The 14,055-nt window shown below is 41.2% G+C and overlaps 2 protein-coding genes across 2 annotated transcripts; both read left to right on the forward strand.

Moving 5' to 3' along the window:
• Positions 1-7,456: 7,456 nt before the first annotated feature.
• LOC131680510 (uncharacterized) lies at positions 7,457-10,456 on the forward strand. The gene is made up of 2 exons (XM_058961220.1): positions 7,457-7,952; positions 8,022-10,456. Exons 1-2 carry the CDS (start codon positions 7,457-7,459, stop codon positions 10,454-10,456), a joined length of 2,931 nt encoding a protein of 976 aa, XP_058817203.1.
• A 625-nt stretch (positions 10,457-11,081) lies between these two features.
• LOC131680511 (uncharacterized) lies at positions 11,082-13,843 on the forward strand. The gene is made up of 3 exons (XM_058961222.1): positions 11,082-11,364; positions 11,443-12,768; positions 13,641-13,843. The coding sequence occupies exons 1-3, from the start codon at positions 11,082-11,084 to the stop codon at positions 13,841-13,843; spliced, it is 1,812 nt and encodes a 603-aa protein (XP_058817205.1).
• The last annotated feature ends 212 nt before the right edge of the window (positions 13,844-14,055 follow it).

Below are 14,055 nucleotides of genomic sequence, written 5' to 3' on the forward strand. Positions count from 1 at the left end.
AAATATTTTTAAGTGTGCAGATAGTTGAATCACCTCTCTGGCGTCGAACATGAAGAAGTAAAATCCAACTTCAATGCTTGCTAACAAATATCCTCCTCGCGTGATACTTGTGGAGTGTGCAGTAGTATGTAGCATAAGCAAGTATCTGACTAACATTCCTTCCCTTTCCTTCCGCGATCTACGTTCTAATCAGATCGATAACGGAGTAGCAGCCAGGGATGGTCTCACAAGCTTAAGCTTATGCTCAACGACAAGTACATATATTAATGTTTTTTTCGCTTTACGCTTTCAGTTGAGCTGTTGAACTGAAATCGTAGTCACAGCAAACCTCTTTGAAAAAAACGCGTTTTGCAGAAATTGTTATAACTTCGACAATTATTAAAAAATTTTATGCTCTCAAGTGGATTTTGCAAATTGGACATTGTACTACACTAGACGTAAATCCCTTAAGCTAATTAAATTTTAAACTTTTTTGTTTAAAGTATGTCAACGTCGACTTCCAAGTTAGTCGAATGTAAGATATTTCCACAATTATATTGAACATAACCAGCCATATAATCATACTTTAGAAAAATGAAAACGGCACAATTGCATCAATAGGTGGATTGAAACAGGTTTTTTAATACCAACTGTGCATGGACATTTCATCCCAGAGTTTATTTTTACAGTTAGCATTTACTGCCTTTTCGAACGTTGCTCAAGTTGTATTCTGTTAGATTTTTTGTTTTCCTTCAAACTTCCGTCTGATTTTTGATATCGCAGTTTTTATAAAAATCAGTAATTTATATTTAGTAATATTAGATTAAATTATTCCTTGACGAATGTGTGATTACTTTTCGAGCAGCTTTATATTTTCTTGAGGTCTACGATGGAATATTCTTCTAGCCCACTTTATATGAAATTCCGTTTAATTATTGCCCAATACCGCAGTTCGGAACAGTTTTGTTTTAAAGTTGCTCCAAAGTTGGTGACGCTTAATGATAGCTGATGCTAGATTTGCCAAACAATGGAGCATTTGACACACAGCATACATCAGCGTGGATGAGACTTAACATATCAATATAAAAAATCCAAGGCTGGCTTACCGCAAAAGCAAGGTATCCAAAAGATATATAAACTGTTGCCCCATATTGTTGAAACCAAAGGAGCAATTTTTTAATTCATTGAAAATGTATGTATGTATATGTGTATGTATGAATGTATGCATGTATGAAGATAGTCGCAATCTTAGCTTGAGTCTGTTTCTGCTTGCGGTTCGACTTGACAATAAGCTTAACTTTCGTTACTATTCTGCATTCACTATACAGTAATATGAAGTACTAAAATGGAGGTGGCGGATCCGTAAACAAAAACACCTACTCGGTATCCGCGGGAACTAAAGGATCTCCTTTCAACACTACGATCCAACCGATTGAATAACGAAATATGCAGTACTTGCCAAATTTTCCACGAATGGTCTATTTGAAGAAGAGCGCGTCAAATTGTTAACAACGACAACGACAACCATCTTTCCTTTGATTCCGATACGCTTTTCACTCCATTATCTAGTTGTAATACACCGTAAATCGCCCTTTTAGGTGGATAGATGTGAAAGAATTTATCGGTCAAAGATCCTTATTGTTAGTTTGAAACCTCAGCTACATTTTAGTGCTGTAAAGGTTTATTTGCACCACTCCATGGCAGCGCTAGGCGCTATCGATTAGCACATCATGTATTTTATATACTGTGGTGTGTGCAGTCGTGTGCGTAGCCGCAAGCCGCTGAACGATGGTTCATGGAATAGGGGGTCCGAATAGCCCCGTACGCTCATTTTGCACAAAAATGGTGAGCGTATTGAAAATTTGTGTTTTCACCAAAACAAAAATCATTCAATAAAATAGGAGCCTCAAGCTTTCCAAAACACTTACCTGTTATTTTTTTCACTTTTAATCGCGATTTAACCATTATAATGACTTTGCTTTGAGGATGGCAAAAAAATGAAACACGTTTTATCTCCTTTCTAAAAAAAACGAAGAATTAGATTCATCTGACAAAATTTATGTTTTTGAATAGCATTTCCACGAATATGTACGACAATCAGAAAGCCTTACGATTTTCAGAGAAATCAAGGGGGTCCGAATTACCCCCATGGTCTTAATATCCCCGGCTCTATATATGCAAAAGTTATTGGAAGTTGTTCAATAAGGTTCGATTTAAAGATGCATAACATCCTGAACGTCATTTGTAATTCAACCAGCAGTTTGTTAAAAATATGCCCAGCGACAAAGTAAACGCTACTCACACGTAATTAAACAAATTAAGCACAAATTACGCGCATGGAGGCATATCAAATGTCCGGTCACACAAAAAGATTGGTTTATTTCCTTTCATTCTTATTTCACTTCCCTTTTAGCCACGCAGCAATAATTCATTGAAACGTATTGCCCCTGATTAATAGCTTAATGGAGAAACAATACCCTGTATTATTTGTGGAATGGAAAACAAACATCCCATTTTTTGTATTGTTTGTGTGATACGTGTTCATGCCTATATGTACCCTCAACCGCAAGAGGAAGAACTTGTTAACCACTTGTAGGTTCCATTCATGTATTCTATAGGCATAATGGTATGTTAATTCAACTCATGTGGACAATTTACTGAAAACAAAAGAACGGATCTCAAATGCGAAAAATTTCGCGCAACATGCAAGGAAGTCTGACTGTTGGCGCAATGGAGTGCTGCCTGCTGCTAACTGACGGAAAGGAAAACGGAACAAGCTGTTTATCCCATACATATTTTTGTGGTAGTGGATATTAGGGAAATCAATATCAACAGGTATTTGAGATGAATCAAGACGCGCTAGGGAGGTAATTAAAATTTTGTTCATTTATAAAAAACAAGTTTTTATCAAAGTGATTCAGAAATTACAACGCCCTTTTCATGCAAAAGAATTCCAACGTACACACAGGAAAAATGTGATAAGGCAACCATTTCTTATGTTATATCAAATAAATATTTATGTTAAATATGAGCTAACCATAGTTTCATTTCGTTTCAACGAATTTAGTGGTGGAAAAAATTACTCTGTGAATCACTTTATAAATTTATTCAAAATCCGAAATATTATATTTGAATTCAAAAACAAGAAACAAGAAAATGTTTACATATTTTTAGATCAATCAAAAATACTCAAGCTAACTAGGAACTATTTCATGCGAATTAGATATTTGTCCCTATTGCCCGACTTTTTCCTCTTCATGGTTATAATGGTCTCGACTAGTTACAAACAAAGTTTCAGCTGCCGCCATCTAACGCTTCGTGGGTTATTAAAAATTTTGTGGGACATATTTTTTCAATATTTATGATGGAAGCACCCTTGAAACGTCATGATAAAATTAATCAGTCTTTGAAACCTTTTTCACTATTAGTGTTAATTTTTGTAGGAATAAAAAAAATCCAGACATTCTTTCGTGAAAAGATGTAGAAATTCATCTCCTCAAGTATTTTTTTAAATGGCATGTAGCGCCATCTACATAGGTTTTAGAATATAAGTGCCATTGGTACAGATGTTAAACACATCAAAACAAACAAGTTTGCCGAAGAAAACTATTTGACAGGACGCGTCAGTCAAAAGACACAACTGATCTAGATTGGCTTCTACTTATCCAGATTAAAACTAAAGTTGTCAAAATAATGCCCATTTCCAGCTAAGATACTTAGCTAAAGTCACTAATCCTTCATGATACATACCCCAGGGCGCTAGAGGTTTTGGGCGTCGAAAGCATACTGAAAATGTAAATTCGCAAATATAATGAAATTGATCGTGCAATGCACGAGTTCATTCTCGTTTACTGCAACGAAGTATTTTCGTGCATTGTAAATAGTATGTTTCGTTCATTTCATGAGATGAAGAATAATCGCTTGGTGAACGAAAGTTTTCGTAAATTTTACTTATTTATAGCCGTAAGCTCAAACGCGTACTAACTATTTTTAAACCGGACTAACTTTTAAACCGGCCTAAACTATTTGATAAGCTTTGACCAAACGATGCTGATGCGTTCTGATCTGCGTTACACGACAATGTTAAAAAACAAAAAAATTCATAGAAAATGTGTGAATTAGACAACATGGAGAATTGTTTTTCATTCCGATATTTTCTTGCAGTAGAATAGCTTTTCTTCGTCATATGTCTCGTTCCATAGCGTGTGAGAACAATTTTGTCAACATGTAACCGATATGTTTCTGAACTTGGAACGTTAACTTGGTGGATAGTTTATAGTTGGCCGATGATGTATAGCATTTTGTAGTGACATAATATTCAATGCACAAAAAAAAGTTTGAGGTGGTTGAACCATCGTTTGTAACAGGTGCCATGATAGTTATTTTAAACTTTGATTGAAAAATTGGTTGAAATATTTCAATTGGAATTCAAAATGAACTGCGAATGTCATTCTAATGGAACACAATACCTGTCAACACGGGGGGAGAATATTGATTATATTCGTTTCAAGCGAATTTTTACAAGCTTGGAATAAATATCAATTATAAATAAAGGTTAGATCACACTCTGCGAATTAAAATTGTAGGGGAATTATGGTTAAAACCGACACCTTAAGCTTAACACTTTTTCTGGGTTGCCACCAAACCAATAAAATTATAATTTCTATGCAGAATTCTTCTTCAGAAAATTCTTAACAAGGCTTAATTTTTTCACCGCTTCAAAAAATTAATTTCATTAAAAATTATTAGTTGTATACCTTGGAAAACGAAGTGCCTTTTGTAAGCACTGTGGGTAAAACCGACACACCATCATGGGGGTACACACACACATACACCATGGGGGTAAGGTCGACACCTCCTTTATTTTATTTTATCTCCACTTTATTAAAATCTTTATCTTCATTAAAAATGAGATATATGCGCGATTGATAAAGTGTGAGTATGTGTGATGCAAATATGTGCTTTTTATAGCTTCATCGTGTAGTCTTGGGAAAAGAGTTCGAAAGCGTAGTGCTATTATAAATAAGAGTATTTTATGCTATCAGAATTTTTCTTGAAATGGGTATTTCCAAATAATGCTTACGCACATCACTGCAACCTTCAGTGTCATTTTATTTCGTAAGAGAAGATTGGCAAGCGTTCTACGTTCTACTAATCGGATTCATTCACTTATAAGTGACACACACTTCTTAGAAAAACTACTACTCTGATGATCAACGGGGTACACAAAGGATCATTGTCTCATTGTGATAAAATTCGTCCATGACAAACCAAGAGAACACTAGAAATTCGGTTTGATGAGCTTTTTGGAGAAATAGCAAAAGCTTCGATAGAATCAGATAAACAAAAATTCCAATCATTGATTTTTAAAGAGACTTACAAGAAATAAACACAATAAAAGTATTTCTGTGTAATCCTGCTATTACTATAGTGTGCTAATGCGTAATTGAAGGTCACAAAGATCTCCAGCATTTTGTAATGAACCGCAAGTAAACACAACCGTCTTAACAGCGTGTCGGTTTTACCCTAACCATGGGGTGTCGGTTTTACCCCAACAGGGCACATTTTAAAAAAAGCAATTAAAGCAGTTGATCATAGAAAAGGCCGATAATAAAAGGTCCTGAAAAAAGTGGTGATTTGAAAAGCTTTTATTCGGTTAAAACCTTAAAATCTACCAAAAAAATTTACATCCAGACGAGTATGAACGCTGCTGTCGTATGTTTTGTTTATTTTTATGACATTCGGCGTGCTAAAGTGAATCCAATTTTCCTTCAAATGCTCTACATAAACGTACTAATAATAATGTGTCATGAAATGAATAAAAATTTGATTTCTAGGGAAAGTTGTGGGGTGTCGGTTTTACCCACAGTGTCGGTTTTTCCACAATTCCCCTACACGTTTTTTCAGCGAAGCTTAAATAAAAAGTAAACAAAGGTCAAACAAAAAATTAAACTTTGACAGAATGATCATATATTGATCACCGTTGCGTTCGCAATCCATTTTAAAATATTTTATTTGGATTTTTTATGTGAGTTTATTCATATAGGAAAAACACGCATATCTAAAATCTTTTATTTAATCTTTGCTTAGCGTATTTATGGAGTTACTTTGTAAGCAGTTAACATTCTGATTCAATTTGTGAACTGGGTGTGAAAATAAGAAAATTTATAAAATAGTGCATTGGTCGAACCAGTAAGATAGGTTGGGTAAACGTAGGCATCCCTAAACCAGATCAAATTAGATCACTTTCAACATCTCTCAATACTCTCAGTATCTCTCACCAAGCACACCCGATACCGGGTAGATAAGCGCAATCATGTTGAGCAATAAAGTCAGTTATCTATCGATTATCAAGCAGTACACACGGGTTGAATTTCTACCACAACTTATACAGCAAATAAAGGTTAAGTTCAGTGAACCCGTGCTGTGTGTGAAGATCACCAAAAGAAAGCCAGTGATCGAAGGCAAAGTCTGGGCGAAGATAGTAGTTATACAGTCCACTATTTGTTCCCCCCTTCGTGCCAGAACATGGTCCTTCGAGCCGGATTCGCCGGACCAGAAGATTAAAGTGAACAGTTCTGAACATAATTAGTGATTTGTTCGATCACAGTAGTTGCCCGCGATTCGGCGGCGTCATAAAGTTGCCTCAGAAAGGCAGTGTGATAACGTGGTCACAGTGCTATATAAAAAACGAACAATAGTGCATGTGACAATTGATCGTCGTGATCCTCGTGTGGTTTTGGCGCGTTCATCCAGTGGCATTGTGCTGCTACTACCAATTGTTCTGCTGGTAGCGTCACCACGGAGGGAAAAACGTGTGAAGCGTTGGATGCTGTTTCGGATCAACCGTCGGTGGAAGTGAATTCGTTCTGCTGTTGGACTATCGGATCGGCAGGCTGTTAGTTATCTCATCGTGTCATCAGAAATTGGAAAAATTGCTTCTGTTAAGTATACTGCATGTGGGTAGTGCATGTTTGTGTGGCTTGGGTTGCATGTATTGGGTTGAGATTATGTGTGAGATTGGTCAATAAAGATTGGAAAAATGATTTTTGAGCGTTTTTTTCCGGGAATTGTGATTTGGGTTGAGTTCGATTTCCCTTGAAGTTATAACTGGTTTCGCCATTGCGACTTTTCGAAGGTTTGTTGTATTTCTCCGTTACAAGTTTGCTCTCGGCTGTCAATCAGATGATATTCGGCTGTCAATCGCGCGTTGTGGGACGTCGAGTTGATTAATTACGATACGAAAAATGCCAGTTCCAGCGTCCAATGCAGTGAATAGTGAACGAAAAGTGCAAAAGTGAAATTAAACTTACTAAAGCCAAGTTTACAGTACCGCGGTGTGATCTCATAATTGACAGTGGCGTGCATAAACTGAATCTAAATCAAAGTGAACATTCATAAACTTATTCTAGTTATTTAGTGAATTTATAAGCAGTACTGTAAACTTGCAAGTGATCCTTATCAATTGTGTGCGAAAATGGATGAGCTCAAGGAGCTGAAGAAGCAAGAAAAGCAGTTGCATGGATCCATCAAGGCTTTGGCGCGTTTCGTCGAAAGATTCCAGAGGGATAGGCAGGAAAACCAAATCGATGTTCGGCTGGAGACTCTGGAGAACGCTATGCGTAAATTCTACACCGTTCGCCGAAAAATAGAACTGGTCATCGAGGAGGAGGATGAAAAACCCGAAGTGAAAGGTTCCGTCGAGGACCGAGCGCTGCGAATGGAGGCGCTAGCAGTGAAACGTGAAGACGAGTTCGATGAAGCTATACGTGTTGTTGAGGAGCAATATTACGAAATAAAGTCAGCTTTGATTGCATTGCGTCCGAAGAAAGTCGATCCTATTAGGCAGCCAAATGCAGTTGATAATGCAATTACTGATCAGCCAGTTTCCCGAGTAAAACTCCCAGACATCAAGCTTCCGTCATTCAATGGGAAAATCAAGGATTGGACAAGCTTTCGCGATACTTTTCGCAGTCTGATCCACAACAATCGACAATTGACAGACATTGACAAGTTCACATACTTGCGATCATCGGTTTAAGGCGAAGCATTCCAGGAGATAAACTCGGTTGACCTGTCGGCCGATAACTATGAGGTGGCCTGGAAGGTGCTGGAGAAAAGGTACGAGAACAAGAAACTGATCGTCAAGGCCCATCTGGATGCGCTTTTTGCTATTGAACCGATGAGGAAAGAAAACTGCGAGTCACTAAATCATCTGATCAGTGAATTTGACAAGAATCTGCTTATGTTACAGAAAATTGGAGAGCAAACAGATAATTGGTCGACTATTCTCGCACATATGATGTACACTCGTTTGGATTCGATGACTCTTCGACAGTGGGAGTCACACCATAACTCCAAGGACGTTCCCAAGTATGAGAGTTTGATGGAGTTCCTGAGGGACCAATGCTCGGTTCTTCAGTCTATTGCTCCTAATAAATCCAACGACGGTGAAGGAAGACGACCAAGGTTATCCCTCACGCATACTTCGTTGCAATATCAACGCCGGTGCTTATTTTGTGGTGAATCGTTCCATTTACCTTTCAAGTGCAACAAACTACAAGGAATGTCCATAGCTCAACGTGTTGAAGAGGTCAACAAAAAGCGTCTGTGTAGAAACTGCTTGACGGTGGGTCATTTCGCTGAAGGCTGTACTAGAGGCTGTTGCAACCGCTGTGGTAAACGACATCATACTATGCTTCATTTCGAGAGTTCAGCATATGTTGTTCGCCAGTCTAAGCCCTCCCATCCACAAGCTAATCCTCCCTCCGTCCCACAGCCGCCTGTTCGGACACAAGCAACAAACCAACAACAACAAAACCACAGCCGCTCGAAATCGCAAAACCAGACACAAACATCACTCACTCAGCCAGACGCACAAGCACAACCAACAACTTCATACCCCGTGATCCAATCTCGCTCACAACACACTCACCCACAACCCCCCACACAACAAAACACAGTCGCCCTTAAAGCAGTGGAACTCCCACGCTCCAATTTTGAACCAACAGTTCGTCAAGTGCTGATGTCAACAGCAATCGTTCGAGTCATAGATCAGCGGGGAAATACTGCGTTCGCCAGAACACTGCTGGATTCATGTTCGGAGTTTTGTTACATGACCAGCAGCTTTACCAAGAAGTTAAAGTGCCGCGAAACTCCTGATTTTCTGAAGGTACAAGGAATTGGTAACAGCAGCATAATGTCGACCAAGTTTGTGGAGGCTAACGTTCAACCAAGAAGCCCGTCTGTATCGTCGTATGAAGCAAAAATGCAGTTCCACGTGTTGCCGAGAATCTCACCAACACTTCCGCTCAAGCCAGTTCAGGCCGATCTGCTGAAGTTTCCTGCGCAGCTGTTGTTGGCGGATCCAAGATTCTGGGAGCCCGGTCCGATCGATATGATAATTGGAGCGGAATTCTACTTCGACCTACTGTTGCAAGGAAAGCAGAAAGTGTCTGAAGATGGTCCAACGTTACAAGAGAAAGTATTCGGTTGGGTAGTGTCTGGGAAGGTTCCAAATCGGTCAAATAGTATACCCACAACGACAAGCTACGTCAGCTCAACTATTGACCTACAGGAGATGATCGCAAAGTTTTGGGAACTGGAGACATGCCATGTGAATAGAACTCACTCTGTTGAGGAGACAGCTTGCGAAGATCTGTTCAACAAAACGACGTTTCGCGATCAAAATGGCAAGTTCGTGGTGACTCTCCCCAGGAAAGAACATGTAATCGAACGGTTGGGAGATTCCCGCAATATCGCTATGAAACGGTTCATCGGACTGGAGAAGCGTTTCAGTATCAACTCGGCTCTGAAGGCGATGTACAAAGAATTCATCCACGAGTACATCCTGATGGGCCACATGAAAGAGGTAAATGCGGAGCAAAGGTGCACCGATCCTGTGTATTATATGCCGCACCATGCAGTATTGCGACCCGACAGTACAACTACCAAGCTGCGAGTTGTTTTTGACGCATCGTGCCGCACTTCGACTGGAGTCTCACTTAATGATGCACTGATGGTGGGACCAGTTGTCCAGGACGATCTGATGAGCACTATTCTACGATTCCGTCGTCATCGCATCGCAGTCATTGCTGACGTTGCTAAAATGTATAGGATGGTTCAGGTCCAAGAGGTAGACAAGCATCTGCAACGCATCCTTTGGAGAGACACGCCGGAAGAACCGATCAAAACTTTCGAACTGCAAACCGTCACCTACGGCACCGCCAGTGCACCATATCTAGCTACGAGATGTTTAAAGAAGCTTGGAGAAGACAGTGTATTGACACATCCGATCGCAGCTCGAGTTGTACAGGAGGATTTTTATGTCGACGATATGTTGTCGGGAGCCGACAGCACTTCCGAAGCAAAAATGTTGGTGACTGAGGTCATGCAGCTAACCGACTCGGCTGGATTCATTTTAAGGAAGTGGAACTACAGCGCTTCTGTCAAACCTTCCAAGGCATCTATGCGATGAACGCTCTGTATTAGAGTTAGATTCGTCGACCTCAACTGTGAAGACATTGGGGCTTCGCTGGGATACGAGTACAGATGAATTCTGCTTCACTTTCCCAGAATGGAGGTCAAGCTCAACGGCAATCACTAAGCGCAGCATTCACTCCGACGCTGCGTGCTTATTCGACCCGCTAGGATTAGTAGGTCCGGTGGTGGTGCAAGCAAAGATATTTATTCAAAAGCTGTGGTTGCTGAAATGTGACTGGGACGAGCCACTGAATGAATCGCTACAAAATTTATGGAATGAATACAAGCAGAATTTGATGGCGTTAGAGTCATTAGTCATTCCCCGGTGGATTGGATTTAGCAAAGAGTGTTTGTCAGTTCAGCTACATGGTTTTTGTGACGCTTCAGAAGTTGCATATGGTGCCTGCTTGTATCTTCGTTGCATCTCATCCGACGGTATCATCTCCGTTCGGTTGATCATGTCAAAGTCGAGGGTGGCCCCTCTAGAAAATCTCAAGCGGAAAAAGAAGAAAATGACAATCCCGCGGCTGGAGCTGTCCTCGGCTCTCTTGCTGAGTCATTTATATGAGAAGTACAACCAAGTTCACTCTGGGCTTGATGCGTATTTCTAGACTGATTCGATGATAGTAAAGCATTGGTTGGAATCGTCACCTTCTCACTGGCAGGTCTTCGTAGCGAATCGGGTATCGGAGATCCAGCACCTTACCAAAGATGGAGTATGGGGTCACGTAGCAGGGATCGAGAATCCTGCTGACCTGATATCTCGTGGAATGTCACCGGCTCAGCTCCAGTATCAAATGCTCTGGTTTGAAGGTCCGATTTGGTTATCTCAAGAACAAGGTTTCTGGCGACGTTCAGAAGAGGTACTCACGGAGAAGTTTGATTCATCGTTGTTAGAAGAACGTTCGTCAGTAGCACTTCCGGCATAAGCGCTACCTCCCAGTGAGATATTTGCATTGCGATCCTCGTTTCCGGACCTAGTAAGGCTCGTAGCGTACCTTCTTCGGTTCAAGCACAACGCGCAGTGCAGCAATAAACAGTCCAGGAGAATTGGATTCCTTTCCCTCCAGGAACAGGAGGACGCTACGTTAAATTTGGTTCGTTTATCCCAGCAAGAAAGCTTCTCAGCAGAATTGCAAGATCTTGCGAAGCAAGGTCACGTGAGAGATTCGTCTTCAATAATATCACTCAACCCTCAACTAATCGACGGCGTGATGCGCGTCGGCGGCCGGCTTGCTAAGCCATTCATGTCACAAGAGCGAAAACACCCGTACATCCTACACCACAGCCATCCGCTAGCAACGATGATCGTCAGGTACTACCACCAAAGGCTGTTTCATGCGGGACAGCAATTACTCATCTCGTCAGTGCGGGGCAAGTTCTGGCCAGTTCACATACACAGTTTGGCGAGGAAGGTGATTCACGACTGCATTCCGTGTTTCAGAAACAAACCAAAAATCTCTGAGCAAATTATGGCAGACCTTCCTTCGGCAAGAGTCAACCCCGCGCCACCGTTCCTGAAGGTCGGAGTAGACTACTGCGGTCCTTTCCAGATTAGTTATCCAAATCGACGAGCGCGTCCTGTAAAATGCTATGTGGCGATATTTGTTTGCCTAGTCGTGAAGGCTGTCCATTTGGAGTTGGTTTCGGACCTAACAACGCAAGCGTTTCTAGCGGCACTGAAACGTTTCGCTGCTCGGCGCGGCAGGCCTCAACTGATAATGTGTGACAATGCAACAACATTTGTCGGAGCTAAACGTGAGCTCACAGAGCTGCATCGACTCTTCCACAGTCAACAATTCCAGGAAACTATAGTCAAGCACACGAGCGATGACGGCATCGAGTTTCGTTTCATCCCCCCACGCACACCAAACTTCGGCGGCCTGTGGGAAGCGCAGGTCAAAAGTTTCAAGAGTCATTTTCGGAAAACAATCGGAATCAAAGTGCTAAACGTAGATGAAATGACTACTGCATTGACGCAGATAGAAGCGGTTTTGAACTCCCGACCACTCATGCCGGTCAGTAGTGACCCCACCGATTATGAAGCATTGACGCCTGGTCACTTCCTGGTGCAGCGTCCACTAACAGCTATCCCAGAGCCAGATTTGCAGGAAGTACCAAGCAACCGCTTGACCATATGGCAGAGAGCCCAATGTTTAACACAGCAGATTTGGAAGAAGTGGTCTACGCAGTATCTCTCTGATCTACACAACCGCACAAAGTGGACCAAAGAACGAAATAATATCTCAATTGGTTCGATGGTCCTACTTAAAGAAGAAAACGCACCCCCTCTGAAATGGCATTTGGGTAGGGTCATCAAAATATTTAGCGGTTCTGATGGCAACATTCGCGTTGTCACCATACGCACTAAAGACGGATGCTTCGATAGAGGAATCTCGAAGGTCTGTCCGCTTCCCATCCGGGACAACGAAGTAAATAATCAAAATTCTGACCAATAAACATTCGCTGAGTGTGTATCGATGCAACTGCATCAAAAAGTTAAGCTAAGGCTGATACCGTCAGCTGAGTACCATCATTATAAAGGCATAAATATACAGTTGGTAAAAGGTCTGTTCGGTATGGTCTGTCTGTACTTGTTTGTAATCGTCTCTACAAGTTATCACTGTAACGTCTCGGCGTACAAGCGTCGGCGTTGACCAAAGGGGTCATCGCATGGTTTAAGGCATATTAATCACATCGTTGTCGTTGGTAGCACAACAGCTCTCGCAAGGTCACTACTATTTCACTTGGAGGAAGCCATGGAAACCCTCCAACACCTTAGGCAGATCGGTTGGCAATGTGCTTGGCCAGCTCATCACATCGATCGACATTCCTAAGGCAAGGCAACAAGGGTGGTCACTCGAGCACAATCGCATCTACGCAGCTGGATAACTACGACCCAGGTTCACACTCTACGGAGAATTCTCAGGCGCCAGCATTGCCTGGGTCGGTAAGTTGTTCCGGTTTACACAAATTTCTATTCAGTTCACTACATCCAGTCCTTTTTGAGGAAATCATCACCACCAAAAAATTTGCATCTACAATGAGCCAAGTAAGAAGGAAGGAAGATAAGCATCAACCGATGCACCAGCATGTCCAAAACCATATCCGATCAGAGGAGCAGATCCACACACAACGATTCAGAATCAACTCAGCGACCCATTGACGTCATCCGAAAGAACGTGTATTCTACGAAACCAATCGACAAAGAAGTATTCAGCACTGCACGCAGCAGCATATCAACATCCCAATCATCACGAAGCAGCACAATCAGGCATCTAGTAGCAGCATAACCATGCGAACAAGCGTGGTATTACGCATCACCGTCAGGACGCGGTACAAAATCGGTATCATCGAGCAGCAGTACAGTGTTTCGATCTAAAGATCAATCAAAAAATGAATTAAATTGTGAATTGAAACAACCTTTTTAGTAACATTAAGTAAATAGTAGCAGCTAGTTTAGACAACATTAAGCAAGTTCAGTTTTCTATTGAAACTCGTCTAGTTTCAAGGCGGCCGGCATGGTCGAACCAGTAAGATAGGTTGGGTAAACGTAGGCATCCCTAAACCAGATCAAATTAGATCACTTTCAAC

The sequence above is a fragment of the Topomyia yanbarensis genome, chromosome 2 (genome assembly GCF_030247195.1).
Source record: "Topomyia yanbarensis strain Yona2022 chromosome 2, ASM3024719v1, whole genome shotgun sequence".
NCBI classification, from domain to species: Eukaryota; Metazoa; Arthropoda; class Insecta; order Diptera; family Culicidae; genus Topomyia; species Topomyia yanbarensis.